This window comes from Bos javanicus, chromosome 25, assembly GCF_032452875.1.
Source record: "Bos javanicus breed banteng chromosome 25, ARS-OSU_banteng_1.0, whole genome shotgun sequence".
Lineage (NCBI taxonomy): Eukaryota > Metazoa > Chordata > Mammalia > Artiodactyla > Bovidae > Bos > Bos javanicus.
In genome coordinates, this window is record NC_083892.1 from 34,748,983 (window position 1) to 34,772,363 (window position 23,381).

General features: G+C 48.3%; 1 protein-coding gene across 10 annotated transcripts in view; it reads right to left on the bottom strand.

The window, feature by feature from the left end:
• The window catches only part of CUX1 (cut like homeobox 1), a 349,533-nt gene that overhangs the window by 96,565 nt on the left and 229,587 nt on the right, over positions 1 to 23,381 (bottom strand). For all 10 annotated transcript variants that reach the window (XM_061402011.1, XM_061402012.1, XM_061402009.1 and 7 more), the window contains exon 9: positions 6,912 to 6,960. In XM_061402011.1, coding sequence (XP_061257995.1) covers positions 6,912 to 6,960 — 49 coding nt within the window. The remainder of the gene's footprint in view (positions 1 to 6,911; positions 6,961 to 23,381) is intronic.

Consider the following 23,381-nt stretch of genomic DNA (forward strand, 5'->3'; position numbering starts at 1 on the left):
GCTGCCTCAGGTGGCATTTATTCTTTCCTTACCTTTAAAATGAGGACAGTTTTTTAAAATTTAAAATCTTAAAAATTTCAGGGGAAAATTACTAGAGACCAAAGCTCGTCTTCAGGTGAAACTCTAGCTCTCTTCCGCCGTCTGTGACCAGGAAGCCAGAACACTTTATTTGTTGTGGGCACTTTGTTTCAAGAATTCTGTTAGTCGAGCCAGCACAGGGCAGTGAGGATTCCGCACATATGACACTGGCTCGGGCAGCTGCAACCTGAGGCGGGGGCGGGCGACACTGGTCTTGGCCCAGTGTGGAACATGAGCCCCGGGCCCAGGGCAGGGTGGCTGTGCTCCCGAGTTCTCTCAAGGGGTGTATTTCCTTCTCCCTCTGAAACAAGGCTGGAACATGAGGGAATCCTCCCCACCTCCCCTGTTGGCCAGGCTTTCCCATTTACCCACTTAAGGTGTGGCCTTGAGGTCCCTGGTTTTATATGGTTGATGGTGGTGCTGGAGGTGGTGTGTCTCTGATCTAGCCTCCTGCTCAAACTGGCCCCAGGCTTAGGGACACCGGAGCTGAGCAAATCCCTCCAGGGATGTGGCAGCCACGGGAATGGCTGGGAACGTGGCCTGAGGGAAGGCTGTCCCCCCTGCAGGACTTTCCGAAGGCTGCTGGAGTAAACTCCCACACATTGAGTTTATTATGTCCCACAGGTTGGTCACGTCACAGTTCTGAGGTCAGGCACCTGCTACGGGGCTCACTGGGGTAAGTTCAAGGTGCTGGCAGGGCTGGGTTCTTCCCGAACCTCCGGGGGAGGATCTGTGTTCTGGCTGTTTCCAGCTCGTAGAGGATGCCTGCATTCCTTGGCTTGTGGCCCCTTCCTCACTGTGGCCTTCAGCACCCGCAGTGGCCAATCGAATTCTCGCATCCCCTTACTCTGACCCCTCTGCCTCCCTCTCTGCCTCTGAAAACCCTGGGGACTACGGAGGGCCCACCTGTATAATCCCAGGGACTCTCACACCTCAAGGTCAGCAGATTAACAGGCTTGACTCTGCTCTGCAAGTAAATGAACATACTTGCAGGTTGTGGAGGTTGGGATTTGGACATCTTCGGGGGATGGTCTCCTGGCCACCATATTCCTCGAGTACAAATAACACATTTGGACCATTTCTGGGAGAAGGCAAGGTCTCCTCAAGGATGACCCCTCGACCTGCTTCCCTCCAGGGCCTGGACTCTCGAGGAAGAGAAAGGGGAGCAAGACTACAAAGACCAGCGATCGACTTTCCAAGGGAACAGATGCCATCGCTCTGGAAAGCACACAGCTAATTTCAGGTCACCCTTCCACAGCAGCACCACCCAGTGCTGTGGGGCACAGCTAGGGCCAGAGGCGGCCCTGCTTCAGTGACACTGTTGGAGGAAGGTCAGAAAAGTCCACAGAGAGATTAATTGCCATGTGTCCCAAGCTGGCCCCGTTCAGTGGCTACAGTCCCGTTCAGGCTCCCTGCCTGTGTTTCTGGGGGATTCGATGGATATTGATTTGAATTTCTCCTCTCAAGGGTCAGCCAGGCTGAAAGCTGGACCTCCTCCAACACCACTCCACTCCCATAAACTTAGACTGTCACAGTCCACTGACTGCTGAGTCATGATTTCAGAAAAGCCAGAAGAGCAAATTTCCCTACCTCCTCCTGCCCCCAAAGCTCTGAACTTTCTGTTGTTGTTTTTAGTCTGTAAGTCATGTCTGACTCTTTGTGACCCCTTGGACTGTAGCCTGCCAGGCTCCTCTGTCCATGGAACTTGCCAGGCAAGCATACTGGGGTGGGTTGCCGTTTCCTTCTCCAGGGGATCTTCCCAACCCAGGGATCAAACCCGCATCTCCTGCACTGCAGGTGGATTCTTTATTGCTGAGCCACCTGGGAAGCCCCTCTGAACCTTAATAATCACCAGTAAAGATGGTATTAATACAAACATCTCAAAGTTGAACAAATAGGTGTAAATAAACCCAGCTCCTAATCGCCTGGTGCTGATTCTCTTCCACTTTTCTTCACTAGAAACAGAAGTACTTTAGCTATAAAATAGAGCTTCAGGTCTCAGTAGAACGTTTTGACTATAAACCCAGTGCAAAAATAATGTTATATGCCAATGAACTAGTAAATTGCTCCTCCTGGGGCTCTCCCCTGATAGGAAAGCCATGGAACCAGATGTCTGGCTGTGCCCGCCCTGGTGCAGCTCCCGGTGCCCCTCCTCCCGCCCGCTTCCGCCTCTGCCTTGTCACTGGGGGGCCGAGCCGCCCGCACATCCCTGCCCTGATCCATCTCAGCAGCTGCTCACTGCTCTCCTGGCTTCCGGTCCTTTCACTCCCCTCCGCTTCTAATGCGTACCACAGCAATCCCTCTAGAACTCAAATCCGGCGTCTCACTCCTGCCTGTGCCGCTCCACTGTTCTCAGGACACCCTAAACCCGGCTGGACCCCCTCCTCTGGGCCCACGTCCCCAGAGCGGCTTTTTGGAACAGCCTGGAACCCTTGAGTGCTTCCTTGCCTTCCTGGGTGCCCTCCTCCCTCTCTACCCGGGAAGTTTTTCTCCTCGTTGAGTCACCCTTGTCCACCCGCTGAGTCATCGAGTCCAAGCACTTTCTGTTTGCTCTGTGTCTGGATCCTCCACCTCACACACTCAGCGAGGTCTGGCCCATATCTGTTCACATAGCTCTGTCGACGGGGAGCTCACTCCTTTCGAAGGCAGCTCCAGGCGCCTCTGGCGACTCACTGCTGAGAACAAGCTTCTTTGCATGGGATGAGGGGAGCTCCCTCCCATTAGGCTCTGCCCTCAGCCATGACAAAGCCCAACCCCTTCCGCGGCCAGTCCTGGAGAGCTGCAAGGCCAGAATCCACAACCACCACCCTAGGCCTTCCCCTTTCTAATCTCTTAACATCCCAAGTTCCCCATGTGTCAAGTCCCTCTGTTTTCTTTCTCTGCTCCCCAAAGAATAAAGATGTCCCCAAACCTCCTGGTTTCCCTCCTGTGTGGGTCCCTTCCCCATCCTGGCCATGGAGTGGACCCTGAAAGCACTCCCTGAATGCCTGCATTCCTCCCAGGTTTCTAGGACAAATGACAATTCCCTGAGCAAGGACTAATTGCTACAGATGGGTGCTGAATCATCACCTCCTTCATTCCAGAGACTATTTCTATTAATGCAGCCTGAGGTTGCATTAATCTCCTTTGGCAGCCACATCCGGCTATGAACTCGCCCTGAGTGGCTGGTTAGGCTCTCCTATACCTCCGCATACCCTCACCGTGCTGGTACTTCCCTAGGGTGGGACTTTGGAATTCTCCCTGTGAACCTGACTATGTTAGCAACTACAGAGCATGAATTAAGGCACTCACTTCCAGGCATGTGTGCATGCATGCTGCCCATGTCCATTTCTTTGTGACCCCATGGACTGTAATCTGCCAGGCTCCTCTGTCCATGACATGTCCCAGGCAAGAATACTGGATGGAATGGGTTGACATCCCCCCATCCAGGGGAATCTTCCTGACTTCAGGGATAGAACCCACGCCTCCTGCACTGGCAAGCAGATTCTTTTGCCACTGAGCCATGCAGGAAGCCCCCCACTTCCGGGCATTTTGCCTCTAATTCTACAAATAATCCTGCAAAGGAAGTGCAGGCAGACCTCCTTTTATCATGCTTCTCTTTATTGTGCTTTCCAAACATTGCTTTTTACAAATTGAAGGTTGGTGGCAACGCTGTGTTGGAGCAAGTCCACTGGCAGTGTTTTTCCAATAGCTTTCTTTTAAAATTAAGGTATGAAAAAAAATAAAAATAAAAAAATAAAATTAAGGTATGTATGTTCATTGTTTGTTCAGACATACTGCTATTGCACACTTAACAGACTTGCAGTGTAGCATAAACATAACGTTTACATGTACTGGGAAGCTGAAACATTTGAGCGACTTGCACTGTGATACCTGCTCTGCTGCGGCGGCCTTGAACCCGAAATCTCTCTGAGGACTGCCTGCACTTGCTATCGTTCCCTCCCTTCCTCCTCTCTCGAACATTAACAAGTTTCTTTTTTAAATTAAAAAAATTAAATTATGGTAAAATACAATCACATATAATACACCATCTTAATCATTTTTAAGTATGGATTTTATAGTAGTGTTAAGCATATTTGCACTGTCGGGCAACCATCTCTAAAACTTTTTATCTTGCAGAACTGAAAGCCTGACCCTATTAAACACTATAATTCCCCATTCCCCCAGCCCCTGATACCCACCCTTCTACTGTCTCTATGAATTTGATGACTGTAGGGACCTCATATCAGAGAAGGCAACGGCACCCCACTCCAGTACTCTGGAAAATCCCATGGACGGAGGAGCCTGGTAGGCTTCAGTCCATGGGATCGCTAAGAGTTGGACACGACTGAGCGACTTCACCTTCACTTTTCACTTTATGCATTGGAGAAGGAAATGGCAACCCACTCCAGTGTTCTTGCCTGGAGAATCCCAGGGACGGGGGAGCCTGGTGGGCTGCCGTCTATGGGGTCGCACAGAGTCGGACACGACTGAAGTGACTTAGCAGCAGCAGCAGCAGGGACCTCATATAGGAGGAATCACATAGTATTTGTTTTCTTTTTTTGTGTGACTGGATTAATTTTCCTTGGCATAAGGTCTGCAAAGTTCATCTTTTTCTTTTCTTTTTTAAAGAAATATAATCAGTGAAGAGACTTATCCAAGGCCACACAGCCAGGAAGTACCAAGTGGGGACCTGAGCAAACTGCCGCCTTGGAAGCAGCACCTTCTGCAGGGTCCTGCCTGGCATCTCCAAGGACCCATAGCCACCCAGGGCCTTAGGCATTTTGAGAAAAGTGTCACCTCTGCCAAATATGCTTAGTACCTGCAGACTAATTGGAACCTGAGCGCTTGACATGCACAGAATCGGGTTATCTAACAAACCAGAGCTTACCCCAGAGTGCCTTCAGAAGGGGTGGCTGGCCCAGGATTGGCCAGGGGGAGAGAGTGGATGGGTGGAAATTTGAGAAATGCGAATGACAGTCCTGTGACAGGGAAGCTTAACAAATATGGTCTCTGGAAAGTTGAGCGGTGCTACTTGAATAAGAACAAAGGGGCCAAAGTAAATTAGTTTATAGTAAATTAAGGTAAATAAATGCTTAGGCACCTTTGTGAACTGGAGCAGAAGTAGTGCTTTAGGGCAGGGAGCGGAATGGGTGTTTTTGGGAATTTGAAAGAAAGGCAAAATGAGCCCTTGGACTCCAGCCCTGTTTCTGAGTGTGGTGAAGAGTGTAGGTTCCAGGCCTGACTCTGCAACTGACCGGCTGCTGACCTCAGTTTGCTTATTTGTAAAATGGGAGTCATAACTACACTGATCTTGGTGGAAACCTGTGAGGTTTAAGGGGCTCGGTTCATGTGAAGTGCTCGGAACAGAGCCAGGCACAAGAAAAGTTACTCAAGAATGGTCAGCTCTTCTTGTGACCACAAAGTTGCCATACAAACATGCTACTGGGACTTCCCTGGCAGTCTAGTGCTTAAAACCCTGCACTTCTAATGCAGGGAACAGGGGTTCGATCCCTGGTCAGGGAACTAAGATCTCACATGATATGTAGTATGGCCAGTAAGTAAATACATTTAATTGAATTACTTTAAAGATGCTACCTGGGGTGATGCAGTCCAGGCGTCTCTACTGAGCACCCCACATGGATCAGGCCTAGGACCCTCAGAAAGAAGAAAGGAACCCGGACGACCTATGACCGTTCTCCTGCATAAACTGACTTTCACATTTCAGTCAGAGTTCAGAGTATTTTCATGAGCTAAAGATCAAACAGGGACGCTCTTTCCTGAATGTCTGCCAAGGGGTTAGGAATGCCAGCCAGGAGGCAGTCACGCTGTGGGACCTTCAAAAGGCAGAGAGCTGAGACGGCAGATTCGAGAAGGATTTTCATCCTCTTGGGGCTACCCTGAGCTTCCCTGTGTGTGGGGTGGCCCGGCTGTAGGACTAAATGGGGAGAGGCCACTACCACCCGCGTGTGGTCTTCTGGGGCTGAGAAAACTAACCCAGCTCTGGCTGCTTCTCTCCACTAAAAAATAGACTAGAATAAAATAAAATAAAAGGGGGAGACCCCTTCCTTTTCAAAGCAGTAGCACCATTTGCTGAAGCAAAATGTTTTCCTCTTCTGCAGAGTTCTTGAGGAGGGGCTGGGCTCGGCAGGGTGGCAGCTCCGTATTTACAGCCCCGGGATGCGTGCGTGCCAAGTCTCTTCAGTTGTGTCTGAGTCTTTGTGACGCCATGGACTGTAGCCCATCAGGCTCCTCTGCCCACTGGATTCTCCAGGCAAGAACATTGGAGTGGGTTGCCATGTCCTCCTCCAGGGGATCTTCCCGACCCAGGGACTGAACCTGTGTCTCTTATGTCTCCTGCACTGGCAGGCGGGTTCTTTACTATTACCACCACTTGGGAGCCCCGTTTAGAGGATACTGTGTGCCTATTCTGTGTGGGACACAGTGCTGGGGGTACTTTCCACAAAGCAATGTGACGACTAAGAATCAGATGAGAGGGCCCCTTGGCTGGAAGCCTTCTCCAGAGCAAGTGGCTCAACCCATTAGAAGGTGGAGGCACAGACTCTGCTGCAGGGTTAACATGTTGGTATAAACTCTGCTGCATAACAGCTGTCACGGGAGCAGTGTAGAGACTTAAGAGATGGATGAAGGAAAAGAAAAAGCATCACCACGGGATGCCTGGGATGCAGGGACTGTATCAGAGACTTTCGCAAGGAAATCACACCTGGGACTGCTTATGTATAGCTCGTGGCATCAGAAAAAGCATCAACCTGACTTAGAGAGAAGCCTCTTCCGTGAGGACAGAAAGGGCTATGCTCTTGTGATTTTATGTCTGAAGCCATCAAACATCCTACCTGGTTTGCTCTTTCAAGGTCCGTCATGATCATTTCAATTTCGTCGGCCCTGGGGAGGTGAGAGGGAGAGAGCAGGTTAGTCGATGGGCGAGGCAGGCTCAGGGGCCACCACTGTTCCCAACTTGGCAGCATGGCCCATGGGCACGCAGGCCAGGCCAGTGTCGGGGCGGGAGGCCTGCAGACCTGCGAGGGGACACGGATGCCTGCTGGGAGGAGGTGGGCTTACGTCGAGGGAAAGAGCCGGTGTGCTCTTGAGGGGCACCCAGTCTCCTTGGGGAGACAGTGCCTCCTGCCAAGAGAGCCCTGAACAGAGCTCTGAACAGAGAGCTCTGGAAAAACAGAGGAGTCAGAGCTGGATTCTCCTTGGGGGAGGGAATCAGGAAGGTTTCAGAGGAGGTGATGTGTGAACTGGGTTTTGAAGGATGAGTAGAAGTTTGCCAGGACTGAGAGAACCATGGACAGGTAGGGGAGGTGGGGAGAGGCTGGGGATGCAGGATGGGAGGCTCTGCTGTCTGCACCATGAACCAGCTGAGTCACTGTCACACCCCACCTCCAAGCCTGCTCACACGCAGGGAGTTACCAGGTGCTTTTTTTTTTTTTTCTCCTGTTCTGAAAGTCCTTTCCTGAGTAATTTGAAGGCATATATATGCTTCCAACATACAACATCATGAGAGAGAGAGGAACCATGCTCAGAGTTCTACTGAGAAGGACAATTCCAAAAGTCTGTGGCAGGTTTGAACAGAACTCCCAGGGTAGTCGCTGCCCCAGACCGGTCCCAACGGTGGCCCCAGTGAGGAGGTCAAGGTCAAGACTGCTACCTGTGAGAGGTTCAGTACCCCTGTGAAAGAGGGGATGGGACATTACAGCACAGACCTCCTCCGGCTTCGGCTGCTTCATTCTACGCCCTGTGCGGACCTGAGCTGGCTCTGCCACCTGCAGGACTCAGGCCCACCCCTCCCCGCTGGACGGCTTGCCTGCTGGACTCCCTTGGCTGTCCTTCTGCATCGAGGCTCTTGGCCCCCATCCACAGACCTCCGCTCCAATCTGTCTCACCACATATGGACCCCTATGTAGCCTGGACCTATACTGCCTGTCCCGTCACCCTCCACCTCTGGGAACCTCGTCTCCTACTTCCACCCCTCCCCCAACCCTGCCAGTGGCTCCATCTCAGGAGGCAGCACAGTCTCCCCACCAGTGTCTGTCTCCTCCACCCTCATCCCTGCTGGCACAGGACTTGGTGTTAAGCTTTTGGTCAGGGTCCTGAATGCAGCTGGTCCCTCCAGTGATGGGCTGGTCGGCCAGTCTACCCACTGGGGCAGGTCGGGGCGCCCAGACAGGCTGACTCCAGGGTTCTTCTGTTCCCCAAACCTGCTTCTCTAGTCCTAACCACCCACCCTCATTCTCTGGTCCTAACCACCTACCCTTAATACAGAGAGTGGGATGAGCTACTCAGGCCCTGGCCGGTCTGTTTTCGCTATTTGCTGCATCGTGTGTTCCCTCCTGAGGCCCTGAGGCTTTCCCAACCTTTAGGTGTGCCCTGCGATTCCAGGCAATCTCATCAACTCTCGTCAGCCTGAACAAGGTAACAGACGCCTGGTGATCAGGTTCACAGATCGTGGTATCTGTTTGAAACAGTATCCTGCTTACAGACTCATCAGAGAAAAGTCTGAAACACCTCATCAAATGGCCTGGTTAAATGAAGCTATTTTTAGGACAACTTGGTGAAGGAGGCAGTGTCTCTAAGACAAACACTCAAACTGGGGCCCTGCAGGGAAATGCTGGGGGCTGGGGGTAGGCTTGGGGTGGCTTCAATTGTGAAACATCTCTTTGCACCATTTCAAAAGGAAACCTTCAGGGTATCAGAGAGAAACTGCCGTGACTCCGGAGGGTAAAACCATCATGGAAAGTGTTAAGATCTGCTAGTGACAGAAAAGGGGACTTGATGGTCAGAACCGAAAACTGTCTAGACAACCTGCTGATGGAGCATAAACTTCATTGTGTATACGAGACAATAAAAAGTTAACAACCTTCTCCTAAGGCAAATCACTACTTTTAAATGCAGCTTTGAACTTAAATCAGTTATTCACCAAGTCCAGATCCACGCGGCCACCCACCCAGCCCGCCAGCTGCTGGTATCATTTGGACACTCACTCACTTGGTCCATGAATGTTTCAAGACACCTACAAGCTCCCTGGCCACAGGACAGGTGCGGGCAGATGTGGGTCCTGTAAAGTCTGCCGGGGCTGCGTTTACAAGAGGCAGACAGAAACGCTTGGCTACTGAGCACCTGAAATAAGACCTCCAGGGGCCCTGTCTCCCTTCTCTCTGGAGCACGTTGGGGAGCTGGTGGCTGCAGGACCCAGCAGGTGGATGGGGAACGGCCGGGGCTGGGAGAGCAGAGATCCTGAGCACCGGCCTCAGGGAGGGTTTCCTGAATTTCTCCTGTTGTATCTTCCACGAGTCCCTTCCTCTTTAATTCTGGCTAAGTTATCTCCGTTATTTAGATAGTCTTCTGCTCAGTGTGGCTCTCCCATTATCTGGCTACTGTCGGCACACCTACTTCCGCCTGTCACGTTGTCCAAACTTTCCCTCCATTTGCTGTGTCCTGATCCTCTCCTGCCCCTCTGGACAGCTCTTCAGCTTGATCCTCTGTACTTGTGCTCAGCCTGGGATCCATCTCTTCTCTGCTTCCTTGGTTTAGTTTTTCTGTCTCTCATACCTGTCATTCCCACTCCCTTCATTATTAAATTATTCCTTGGTTTTGCTTTATGTTTCCTCGAGTGTATTTTTTGCACTTATTTCATATGACGGGCCCATCTGACTGCCTTCCAGAGATGGGTGTCCTCCTCTGGGGCCTTGTTTTTCCTGGGGTTACCAGCTACTCTGCCTGGCAGTGTACACAGGGAGGTGGGGAGCATAGAGAGGCAGACCTGCTGTGTATTTCTCAGGATGAATCAAAAAAAGACACACAGCACTGTTCAATGCATTTTGCTGAGTGAAGGAAGGAAAGGCAGGGAATGACCCTAGGTCTCCAGAGTAAGCTGATAGCGCCTTTCCACCAGGAAAACTCTTTGGCCAGAGCTGCACCTTGCTTTCTTTCCTTCTTTTTCTTGCTTTCATTCCTTCCTTCCTTGCTCCATGCTGTGTGGCTTGCAGGATCTTAGTTCTCTGACTAGGGATCGAACCTATGCCTCCTGCAGTGGAAGCTTGAAGTCCTAACCACTGGACCTCCAGGAAATTCCCAGGGCTTTGCCTTTAATTCTCAGCATCAAGAGGAGGTGATCCCCCTGGTAAAATGGCCCAACTTCTGTTCTGGAGATTAAGGGTGAAGTGTGACTGTCTGGGGACCGACACTCACTTATTTTTAATCCACCCTTCACTCCTTGACTGGCCACTGCCATTGGCCATGGGGTCAGGACAAGGTCAGACACAGGCCTGGGCTAGAAAAGAGAGGTATTCTTAGAGATCTGGCTTCACATAGAGGCTGGGTCGGCAAAGCTGGGACCTGGAGGGTCTGGGAAGTGATGTCCAGATCCAGCCAGATTTAGGGGCCGGGGTGGGCCTGAGTGCCTCCTAGGTGAATGGTTTTGTTTGGTCATTACAATACCTAATACCCAGAAAACAATGTATCAGCTCTGAAAGATTTCAAGTCACTGATTAAAAAAAAAAATTAGCCACATTTAAACAGGAAGGTGTCTTTTTGGCATTCTGCAGCAATCCCTGGAAATGAATTTCAAGTTTTTCCATCTTCTCGTCAGTTTAACTTTGGTTACTAGGCAACTGCTAAACTGACCAAAATATTGAATGTGATAACAAGTATGGCCCTTACCTTTCATTATGACAGCAAGTCTCGTATTTCCAGAGCTTTCAGATGATAATGCCAACACTGAGCCCTCCTGTTCCAGGGCCAGGAAATTCAACACCGGCTCCCCTGAAGACAGCAGGGCCCAGGGGGGCTAGATGGGGCCAGAGCCACAGAAGACAGTGGTAGGAACCAGAGATGCAGTGGGCGAGGAAAAGTTCAGATGATTACTATAGGAGTCTGTAGGCTCAGTGATGCACCTTCCCAAGCGGGCATGCTTTTTAAAAGGTGAGATGAAAAACACAACCCACTGGGTACCAAAATGTGATCAGGGCTCCTGGAGACGTGAAGTGCAGCCCTTGGCGCTGGCAGACTTGTCAGTGCTGGTCGAATCTTATAACTTGTCTGCCGCAGAGTCCATACAACCCACTCCTCGCCAAGCTGCTGCTGCCCCCGTCCCTCCCCAACAACATGAATCCTACCAGACAAACTGCCCTCAATAAGTAACATGAAAGTGTCCAGGGGTTAAAAAAGCAACTAGAAATGTTATCTGAAAAGTATAGTTATGAATTAGATGGCATGTGCTCTCATAGCAGGCAGTCAACAATATTCCGAGGGGGTTTTTCTTTCTGTTTCGCAGGCTCAAATACCACGTCAGTGGGTTGGAACTGGAGCCTGACGTTAGCCTAAAATCATTTATTTTCCAAAGTCCATAATAACTGCACGTTATTGTTTGCTCAGCAAAACTATTTATTATAAAGATTACGTTCTCTCACCTTTTTACGAGCTGACAAAACAGCTTTCACTGAACCATTAACCAGAGCAGCATTGTGCTTGCTCTGGCTTCAGACTGCGGATCATTTCAGCCTGGCCTGGAATATGCAGTTTCATTCAATCGGTTCCCCACAGATCATTCCAGGGTAGTCTCTGGGCTGGCACATGATTTTTTATGAGGAACTTGAAAGGACACAGTCAAGGCTGACGGTAGGGAAATCGTATGCACGATGGAAACCCTGTGTTTCCTTTCACACTAGTCTCCCGAGTGCTGAGGGATGGCACAAGGGCAAGGGTGGAGCATATTTCAATCCCAAACAAGCCTGCAACTTCAGGAGCTATTTAAGCAAAGTAAATCTACAAGGCAGTTGAAAAAGCATCCGGGGTGAACTTCAAAGGTCAGTGTATTTTCTTGGACCCAGGTCAAGAGCCTCAATTCTAGATTGTAAAGTTCTTAGGCATCAAAAGAAGAAATATCTGGGACTTCCCTGGCAGTCTAGGGGGTAGGATCCTTTGCTTTCACTGCAGAGGGCACGGTTCGATCCCTGGTGGGGGAACTAAGATCTTGCAAGCTGTGTGACGCAGTCAAAAAAACAAAACAATAAAAGAAAAACAAAAGAGGAAGAAATATCTAAAGATCCATTCTCCCTGTTTTAAAAACAAGTATGCTGGTTAAGTAAGTTCCAGTATGCTTGGTAAAGTGAATGCTTGCCCCACCCACTGGATGCTATGTCTGCCACCTGGCCCATCAGGAAGGCGGGTCAGTCTCCAGATCTGGCTCCCAGCACAAAGGGGCAGAGGAGCCCAGAAGCAGGGTTGCTGGACCGCGTGCAATAAGAACTGGTGGGAAAACAAGGAGGAGGAGGAGCCAGAGGGCCAGGGATGAGGAGATGTCTTGGCTATAGGGCTAGAATCGCCTTAATGGGGGTTGAGGGTCCTCAGAAAAAGGGCCTCTTCCGCCTGCACATGGGCACGCAGGTGGGACTTGGTCTCAGGAGAGGAAAGGCTGGTCTGAGTCCAGTGTGACAGGCGGGGCAAGGCTGCACAGGAAGAAGGCGGCACCAGCCTGAGGCCCAGGGGTGTGAGTGGAGTTGGGGCAGCTTGCCCTCAGTGATGCTTACAGAGCACCTACTATGTGCCACATCTGATGGGGAAACAAACATCCCAGGTTGGCAGTGCACATTCACCTTACTGGGACCACAAGGACAGATGCCGTACATCCCAGGAGTTCAAAGACGGGAGACCTTGTTACTGCCTGCTCAGGTGGGCGCAGGGGAGTGAAGACACCAGGGAATTTGGGTCCAGGGACAGCCCAGAAGGAGGGACAGCGAGCTTTGCAAACAGGAGGAGAGAGGCTCTTGGAGGAGAGGACCTCTGGTCTGCAACCTGAAGGAGGCAGAGAACAGCAGGCAGAGGGAGGCACAACCAGACTGAACCAGACCACATGGGGTGGGAGTCTGTTAAGCGTGTGTTTCCATGGCAACCACCCCAACCACGTCACGAGGCCAGCCTCTTCCTGCCCCTTCTACGCCTCCTATTTCTTTCCCTCATGACAGCAGAGCCCAGACACATAGCTAGGGTGACAGTGGGGACCCTTGCCTAATGTCAGATGGTGGCTGACATCACAGGTGAGGCCTCCAATGGTGTACCATCAAACACTTTGCTCATTTTGGGCTTTAAATACATGTGTTTGTATTTTGTTAATGCGATAGCCAACTGTAAATATTTTATTAAGGCTTTTTAATAAAAGAAGGACACTGATTTTATTAAGTACCTTTTAAGCATTTATGAAGCTAATTAGAAGGTTCTTCTCCTCTGACTCGCTGAAATGGTAAATTATACTGACAGTCACTTGCCCCCCATTTGGTTGTGGATATTATGCACTTAACACACTCCTGAGTTCTATTTGCTAATATTTTATTGAGTATTTTTCCCCATAAATATTTATAAGTGAGACTGGCCTCTCATTTCTTTTGTCTCCTCTTTGTCAGGTAAAGTCATACAAAGTACTTTGAAAGCATTTCCTTCTTTTTGTAGACAGAGTGAGCCATCACAGATTTGACGATATTATTTTCAAAAAACCTGAGCCCACATTCCACCCATTGGTCTCAACATGTTGCCTGGCAGGAGAGCCCCTGGCGGCCTCTCGCTCCCAGGGCAGAGTTCACAGCCAGTCTGCCTTAGGCAGCGCAACAGGCTCAGCGGGCTGCTCCCCAGCTCCCTCCCTCCCAGTGTCCTCTGGGCCAGGACCCCTGCGGGAGCCCACCTCTCATCAACACCTCGGCTCCTTTTCCAGTTTCATTTCCCGCTTGTCCAGCTGTCCAGACAAAGAGGCCCAAGTGCACAGCTGCTCCCTCAGCGCCGCTGAGGTGGGGTTGAGGCTTTAGTCTGCGAGTGACATGCATTCTGTGCACATTTCCTTTTGTGGCTCAATCGACAAATGCTCTTGTGGGTTCTCTAGCCTTATTCTGTTCCTGAGAGCCACCACGCTTGTCTGCATGGCTGTCCCCACTACTGAGCTCCACATGCTGCTGCTGTCGCCATCTAGGCCTTGGCTCAAGGGCCCACTGTCTTCTGAGGGTCTCCTGGCAGCCCTGCTCCTCGTCATCTGCTCATTTATTTTTATTGCACTTATTTCTGCCTCTGAGTACCTCGTTCAGATACTGATGGCTTGTTTATTCACGGCCATGATCCCAGAGAACACAGCAGGCGCTCCCTAAATCCTGGCTGATGAACGACGCGGACCTACGACGCCTTCACTTCCTCGAGTCCACCCTGCATGTGACAGGCAACAACTCACTGGCTGGGATTCTAAACAGCAGAAAGTGCAGGGCTGTTTAGCCAAGTTGTAAATATGACTTTCAAGGAAAGAGTCTGTAAGTTGTTTTGGCAGAAGGAAAATACTTAGTTTTTCTGACCACTTTTTGTAGCCCTTGAAAGAGGAGGCAAACACTCTCCCTGGAAGAAAAAGTATCTAAAGACCCAGGTTCATGGGAGCGTGAGTTGCCAGAGGGCAGGGCTGTTGGCTCATTTCCCTGTTGCTCCCCGTCCCTCCCGGGGCACACAGAGCTGGGTACAAACAGGACTCGTCACGGATTGGCTGGGGAGGTGGGAGGAGAAAGCGTCCTTTGTGGAGGGGTTTTCTTGACAACCCCCAGCTGTATGATGGGTCCTGTCTCTCATTTTCCACCCGGGTTAAGCCGCCTCTGCTTTGGGGTGAAACTACCTGGCATCCATTCAAGCCCCCAAGCCCCCAGTCAAACGTGTCACCCCAGAGTGGACCCTCCCTCTCTGATCAAGTCGAGGTTTGGGCAGAGAAACAGTTGTAGAGCTTGACCGCTACGTCAGACCCTCGGGAAATAGTGGTTTTTACTCTTGTTGCAAATAAAACTGTATCAAGAGACAGTTAAATGGCCAAAAGGTCACCTCAGCTTGTTCAGAAATTAACCACAATTTGTTCCTTCTGATGACTGTTATGTTTAAATGTCAGTGATACAAGTAATGATTAAAATCAATTTTGGTGAAGCCTCATCAATACCAAATGGGAAGGAAATTTCCCTTCTGGCCCTACGATTCAACTGACTTGCTTACACAAAATAATTTAAATAAATCCTCCTTTAGTTTAATCTGAGCCACTCCCTGAAGTACAGTCCGATGTGATCAGAAACCGCCTGGGACCATCACCCAGGTTCAGTCCTCGCAGGGTAGGGCACCGGGGACAGCCATGGCTGGAGAATTAGCTCACGAGACTGCTGCTCCTGAGGTCATGGGAGCGTCTTGGGATAAGCATCTGGATTAACTTCAGATGCCTCTTGCCATTTCTCTCACGTTCTCTAAAACTGTGGCTCTAAAAGCTATGAGGAGCAGTCTGGTGTGAAAATCCTTTTCTTCCCTTAAATCAAGTGCAGGGGTCACAAGTAGGATGGAGTGACGACACCTTGGGCTGGAGTCACCAGAATGTGGCTGGCATGGCAGGTAGACAGGCCAGACTCCCTCCCACTGCCTCCTGGTCCTTTGACCTTGGGCAGATCTGGGAGCGTGACAGTCATCTGCCTGGGAGGAATAGCGTGGCCTTTGACAAAGTAATTGGCACAAGGACGAAATAAGAATATTGATGGAGGGTAAAAAGAAAACCTCGTAAACCCACGCACACACTCATTATTATTGTTGTTCATGAAAATCAGAATCTTTCTTTTCTGGTCACAGCTAATTTTCAACACCCAGGACAACAGATTATAATCACAACTGCCTAGGAAGTAGGTTTTGCCCCTGAACTCCAGTCTAAATCTGATCAGACCTCTGGGTTCAACTACAAACTTGCAGGGATGAGAGGACAGAGGAACAAGCTAAACTACATCTGGGGAAACAAGAGAGAGACTGTGGGAAACTCTTCAGGGCAAGTAAGCTGGTTTCTCTTTCAAACAGGTTGAAAGGAAAAGAAAAAGAGATGGCTCAATAAAAACGAATGAGACTTAAAAGATATAACAACCAATTGCAATGTGTGGGTCTGAATTTGGATCCTGAGTCAAAACAACTTAAAAAATTTCATGTATGATGTTTAGGGGTAATTAGAAATTGAAGTATTGATGATATAAAGAAGTTAACTTCTGATGTGATAATAGTGTGCATGCTCAGTTGCTCAGTTGTGTGTTGACTCTTTGTGGCCTCATGGACTGCAGCCTGCCAGGCTCTTCTGTCCATGGAATTCTCCCGACAAGAATACTGGAGTGGGTTGCCATTTCCTCCTCCAGGAGATCTTCCTGACCCAAGGATTGAACCTGCATCTCTTGCATCTCCTGCACTGGCAGAAGGATTCTTTACAACTGCACCACCTATGATAATGGTATAGTGGCTATATTAAAGAATAAGAGTCCTGAATGTGAGGCTCTAAGGATTCTGGAAGGAGCTTCAAGATAAAATGGCAATAAGGACAGGTGGGCCAGGAAAGCACGGCTGGAATTGTCCAGTAGGCACTAGGGGTTCTGTCCTCTATCGTATGTCAGAAACTGAACATAATAACAAGCAAACAAACAAACAAAATTATAAGGTGATTAAAAAAGCATAGACCATCACAGTAGTTTAGTGTCTCTCCATTATAACTTTTCAACTATAAAGTCGGTACGTAGGCTGTTGACCACTGTTGGCACAGAAATGAGGTGACCAGAAGACCCGTGCAGAGATAAGCAGGATGCTACAGAGTGGCCCCTGGGAAAGAATACAGATGAGGAGTACTTTGCTAGTTTTAGTCACGTCAGTTAACCTCTTAGTATGTCAGTTAACTCATCAAAGGGAAGGAAAAACGACGTGTATGAAAGGCACACTTTTGCAAGGAGAACGTGATTGAAAAATCATCCATGAGTATCTCTCTTTGATACAGAGTAAGTGGATTCTGGAGGGGACACAGGAATCCCAACCTTCCTCCCTCCAGGAAAGAGGCTCCCAGCAGCCGCCTCCACGCGGGATCTGGAGGGAGCCGAGGTGCCACCCTGAGCGCTGGGTCCCCCGGGAGCTGGCTGGTTGGGGGAGTCTTGGGCAGAGGACATGGCCAGTAGGACTGTGGACCCAGGGTGCTGCTGCTTTCCTCCAGATATTTAAGAAATAGGTCTTTTTGGTGGTGGAGCATGGCCTGCCCCATGTGAGCTTTCGCACTTTCAGAGCCTCCTTTCAGATTTCGTTTTCTTTTCCCTGTTGGCTTGACCTGTAAGCACTCTGCCTTGGGCTGACAGGTGCCCCTGATCCTGTGCATCGTACCATCTCCCGAGGGCACAGGGGACATGCCACCGCTGCAGGTGGACAGGAGGATGCTGCTTGGATTTCACAGGTGGGGAAACTGAGGGCGGGGGGTGAGTGGTGACCAAGAAGCTCAAGGTCACAGAAAGCAGCAGTCTAGGGTAAGAACCCTGCGTTTATGCGGGAATGTGAGGGATTCTAATTACCCCCTTTCTCTCCTAAGTACTATGTGGTAGGAATTGTTAAGAGAAGGTTTGGTGGCAGAGAAGTTAAAACTCAGAATAAGGAAACCTCTCCAGGTGCATTCTAGTTATTACGCTCTGCTTCCTTCCCCTCCAAGTCCAAGGCTGAGACGACTTCCTGGGACTTCTTGGGCCCACCTCAAGGCCCTGGGCTGTCCTCCGGATCACTTCTACACCCCGGTGCCTTCTGACCACACCTCCTGGCCCTTCAGAGCTGCTTGCAGAGCCTCCCCTTCACTGGTCTCCCCCCATCAATCCAGCACTTGGCTCACCTGTGGCTTCGGAGGCCCTGGTGGCATCTGTCCATGGCCCCCACCCCCTTAACTGCCCTGCACTTAAGGCAGCTGGTGGTTTGTCTCCTTCACCCCACAGGGTCGGGGAAGTGAAACTGGAGAATCAGGCAGCCGACGGCAGTGGCCTGTCCCAAGGAAAGACAGCATCCTTCCTCTTCCTCTCGCTGGCACCGAGAGTCTGCAATTCGGCAGCGTAAGTGCCTTTTTTTAGGGCAACTTGAAAATGAATAATTCAGTGGTTCCTCTTCTACTTGTGAAGTGTTAGACAAACAATTCAGACGGGGCCAGACTTGCTGGCCCCACGAAGACCGTCCCTTCCCTTTGGTCTGACATCATCGGGTTTGGCCATGAATCTTTAAGAACACCCTCCATCCTGTCTAATCACTAAAATACCACAAAGGAAGTTCACGATACTTAGACATAAGGGAAAAAAATAGCAAGGTTAATTGCAACATAAAGTTTTTCCTCGTTGCCAAGCAAACAGTACATCAGGGCGTCACAGTAACACTGAACTCAGAAAGTCCTATGCGGGGAATGTCTTAGTCATGTCAGGTTATTGAGTTGTTGAGCTTTAATTCAAATCCAAGTCTTAAAGAGGCATCTTTCCCATGGAACTCTAAGCTCGAATTCCCAGGTTTTAATCTAAGAGCTTCACTGATTCTGTATCTGGTATTAAAGGCACCTGGAATACTTTTTGGAGGTCAGTGTGATGAAAATTTGGTTAAACAAACAAATGACCTTCCTGGTTTTATTAGAGAATTCACATTTTGGAAGGGATTGTTATTGGACAAGCCAAACCCTCTTCCGTACATTCATGGTTGGTTGGAAAACTTCAGTGGATAGAACCCCGAGGGCCCTCTGTTGGGAAGACACAGTCAGCAAATAACTGCCTTACAGCTCAGCTATGTGCAGTGACCACTGATGTATAATGTCTCTGGGATTCTGGGCAGGAAACTGGATCCAGTCAGCTTTCCAAATGACAGAGTAGGGCACTCCCTGGGTTTAACCATAAGCAAGGACACTGGATACCTGGAAAGTATATTTCTGAGTTTAGTAAAAGTTAAACAATGTGATGATAAGAATGTATCTATGTTTGTGCCTTAGGATCTACCTAGCTTGCAAGCCTCAAGTTTGTGCAAAAATATTTACCATGTGCCAGAGAATAAAGGATTCTTATTACTGTAGTTGATAATCCCGCTGAGCAGCAGGTGCTTTGTGAAGGCAGGAGGAGATCCTCAGAAGTTAAAGTGTTAGTCGCTCAGTTGTGTCCAACTCTTCCCAACCCAGTGGGCTGTAGCCCGCCAGGCTCCTCTGTCCATGGGATTCTCCAGGCAAGAGTACTGGAATTGGCAGCCATTCCCTTCTCCAGGGGATCTTCCCAATCCAGGGATCGAACCCAGGTTTCCCGCATTGCAGGCAGATTGTTTACTGTCTGAGCCACCAGGGAAGCCCATGGTCCTTGGAAAATCGAAACAACTTTAAGGAAATCGCCAGCCGGAATGTGTAGGTTCAGTGTATTCTATGAAGGATTGGGTCTCACTGCAGAAGGAGGCGAGGCTAATGTAGTGAAGTATAACTTGCTGCTATGCTTGACATATAATGTAATAGCAGTGCAGTATGGTAAGAGAATTTAAAATAAATATGTGGCTTTTAAAAGGTTTCCAAAGGGTTCAATAGTTCTGCATTTGACACTGAATTTCAGTAAAAAGAGGGGATCTGGAGCAGGGCTCACCTGGAGGACTCAGGACATTCAGAGAGTCAATTATGCTCTGTGGTCCATCTTCCTTAAATAGATCAGAAAGTTTATGACAGAGATGACATGAATTGGCGGGGGCGGGGGGAGGAGAGTATTAAGAATAAAGAAAAATGTAAGGTAAGAGTTATACTGGTAAATGTTACCAGGCCAAATTCACCTATAGAAATAAAATATGTATTGGAAGAAAACCCCAAGCCTAAAAAAATGCAATAGAATCATACCTCAAAAGAGGAAAAGATTAACTAGACTTTTTCAAAAGGCTAGGGTAAGGTTTTAAAGCCACACTAGCCAATACTATATGTAGCAAAATAACAGAGAAAGAAGTCATACTTAGAGGTGTAGCAAATAATAAAACACAACAAGCTTGAACTTGTCTTAAATCACATAGTAAGACAATCCATAAAATATGCAATATAAAAATGGAAAGAAACACAATATATAGAAGTATTTTCCTACGAGAAAATGAACCACACCAAATGACACAGAGGAAGGGTTCCAGTCACATGGAATCTGAAAGCCAGGTCAAAGCTAATTTAAATGGGAATCACAAGAGTGCGGGGTCTCAAACAGGACAGACATTTAAACCAAGAGCCTCCACTGCTCTCCACAGACAGATAAGAGAGATGCTCCTTTTAAAAAACAGGAATGAAAGAGGAGAATCAGGTATTCTGGTTATCAGAAAAGCACACAAATTTACTCAGTTTAGTTCAGTTCAGTTGCTCAGTCGTGTCCGACTCTCTGCGACCCCAAGAATCGCAGCATGCCAGGCTTCCCTGTCCATCACCAACTCTCGGAGTTCACTCAGACTCACGTCCATCAAGTCAGTGATGCCATCTAGCCATCTCATCCTCTGTCGTCCCCTTCTCCTCCTGCCCCCAATCCCTCCAGCATCAGAGTCTTTTCCAATGAGTCAACTCTTCGCTTGAGGTGGCCAGAGTACTGGAGTTTCAGCTTTAGCATCATTCCTTCCAAAGAAATCCCAGGGCTGATCTCCTTCAGAGTGGACTGGTTGGATCTCCTTTCACTACTTATAGGTAATATGGCTACATGCTTGTCCAAAAGGATTCATTGGAGCAAAACAGCAGAGAACCCATGACCCAAGAATTCAGCAAAGCCCCGTGTTTTTTGATAAAGACAAAAAATGACACTTCTAGTACCAGTAATAAATATCTAGAAAATGAAATAAATGATTTCATCTACAACAGGGATATAAATATTAAACATGTGGGAATTAAAATAACATGGCATAAATTCATCTATAGAAAATCAAATTACAAAATGCTAGTGACAAAGAAAGCTAATGATGACATTTCTTATGTGCAGTTGTGTTAAAGAGAAATAAATATAAGTTTAGCTTCCAAGTTGATTTATAAAACTCAGTAAAATGTCAAGATGCGTATAGAAAACTTAGGTGACCCCAATAGCAGTAAACTTATTGTAGGTATCAAGACAGAAAATGAAACATTATTAAAACAGTTGGGTACTTATAAGAATGAAAAGTTGGATCAATAGAAAGAAATTTCAGACAGCAATCCAGAGACATATGTAATTATTTACATCTGATTTGTCCAACGTTAAATACTGAAGGAAGGAATTATTGGGCAAGCTGAGAATCAGTATGAAGAATAATAAATAGACACATACCTTACCTCATAGGCTATGATACATTCCGACAAGTTAAAGATACAATAAATCATAAAAAATAATAAAGACATGGATTGGGAAGGAAATAATAATTTTCAATTATTGAAATCATGTTAAAAATGATTAATGACAAATTTGATGGGATCTAGCTCATATATTTATATTACTTCTGGACAATGAAATCACCAAAACTCAAGAGAAGATCAATTAATAGGTAGAAGTAATGATCAATGTGGGTGAGTAGTTAAGATCCAGAATATTAGCCACATTCATGATCATGGGTGATAAGGAAACATATGGGGAGTAAACCAGCCAATGGGCAAGTGCTGAGTTTTGTCCTAACAAATATCAAGTCAAGCATCTACGAGCATTCACATAGCATGTTGGAGAGGTGGTGGAACTGTTGCAGCCCATCCTTTATCTCCTGGATCGAGCACAGAAGGTCTGAGACAAGTAGCGTGAGCTCCCCAGGCCAAACACAGCTCCGAGTACACCCACCTCTGACACTGGGGCCGGGGGAGGGGAGACAGCCTGCAGCACCTGGCGCTGCTGTACCAAAGGGGTTCTTCCCCCTGCAAAGGACACTCTAAGGAACCTTGATACAGCACACCCTTTGTCCCAGTGGTCTCCTGATCTAGTAACGGGTCTAAGGACTACCGACATTTTAGGGACTTCCCTGGTGGTCCAGTGGTTAAGAATCCACCTTCCAAAAGACAGGATGTGGGTTCGACCCCTGGTTGGGGAACTAAGATCCCGCATGGCACAGGGCAACTAAGCCTGCACGCTGCAATGAAAGATCTTGTTTGCGGAAACTAAGACGCAAAGCAGCCAAAAGTAAATAAATTAATTAGAAACCCCCCAAATTACTGACATTTAGAAGCAGTCATGGATCTAAACAGTATTCAAGGTATCTACGAGGACTGTGATGTGATGTGAAATTACTAGGATTTCTGCTTGCAAGAAAGCCACAGACTTGTTCTTGTTCCATGTTGTTGATTTGCAATGGAAGGAAATGCTACACTGCAGTCAGATTTAGTGAAAATTAAGATGTTTACGTTCTGGATACAAATTCAAGACCCCCAAATTCTCTCCACAGAATAGGAGAGATCAGAACCCTCCTCACATGCTCGCAGAGGCTGGTGCAGATAAGTGTGGGTGCAGGAATGAGGCATGGAAAAAGGCTGGTAACAGCGCACTGGGATGTGGGAACTGGTGATTAGGGGAAAGGCCCGCAATTCTACGGGGTGGGGGTGGGGTTTAGAGTCGGTGTGAAATGAGGCTATGAAGGCAGAGCTGTGTCACGAGGCATCCCGGACGCTATGGCATCAGTTTTCAGTGGAGGCAAGAAAGAGCCATGTGTTTTCACCTGTATGTGGAATGAATAAATATAACAAAACAGAAGCAGACTCCAGATACAGAGAATAAAATAGCGGCTGCCAGAGGGGAAGTAGGTGGGTGGACTGGTGAACTAGGTGAAGCAGGGACAGAGAGGTACAAACTACCAGCTATAAAATTAATGGGTCACAAGAATGTCATGTACAGCACTTTCAGTACAGTTAATGATATAGTCAATAGTATTGTAATAACTTTGTATGGTACATACAAACTATAAAAATATTCAATCACTATGTTGTACATCTGAAGCTATCCTTCAACTAAAAAAATATATAGAATTTTAAAAAGCCATGGAAAGATTTTAAGGACGAGCCATACAAACAGAATCAGATTTATATTTTGGAAAGATACTCTTACAGATACTTGGAGGATTGGCAGCGGGGAGATTTGCTAGGGAGGGACTGAAGAAGGAAAGACAAGAGGTGAAAAGAGCCCCGTTACTGGAGTGACAGTGGAGACAAAGACAGGAGGAGTGCAGAAGGCCTCAAGGAGGGGGAGCTAATACGGTCAGACAGCAGGGTCAAGGAGGAACCTTCATCTCTGCAATGAGGGAGGACCGAATATGCTCCAGGGAGGGGAAAAATGGAAGGGAAGCTGCCTGCAGGCAAGAAGGAAGTCAGGAGGGATCATGAGTTTGCTTGAGTCTGAGAGGCCTATGTCTAGTAAGGAGATGGAGCTTTCTCTTTGGGTATTAAATCTTTTCTTATTGATTTCTAAGGGTTCTTTATATATACAGGCATACCTTGGAGACAGTGCTGGCTTGGTTCCAGACTACCTCCATAAAGCAAGTCCCCATAAAGTTAGTCACGTCAATTTTTAGGTTTCTCAGTGTAT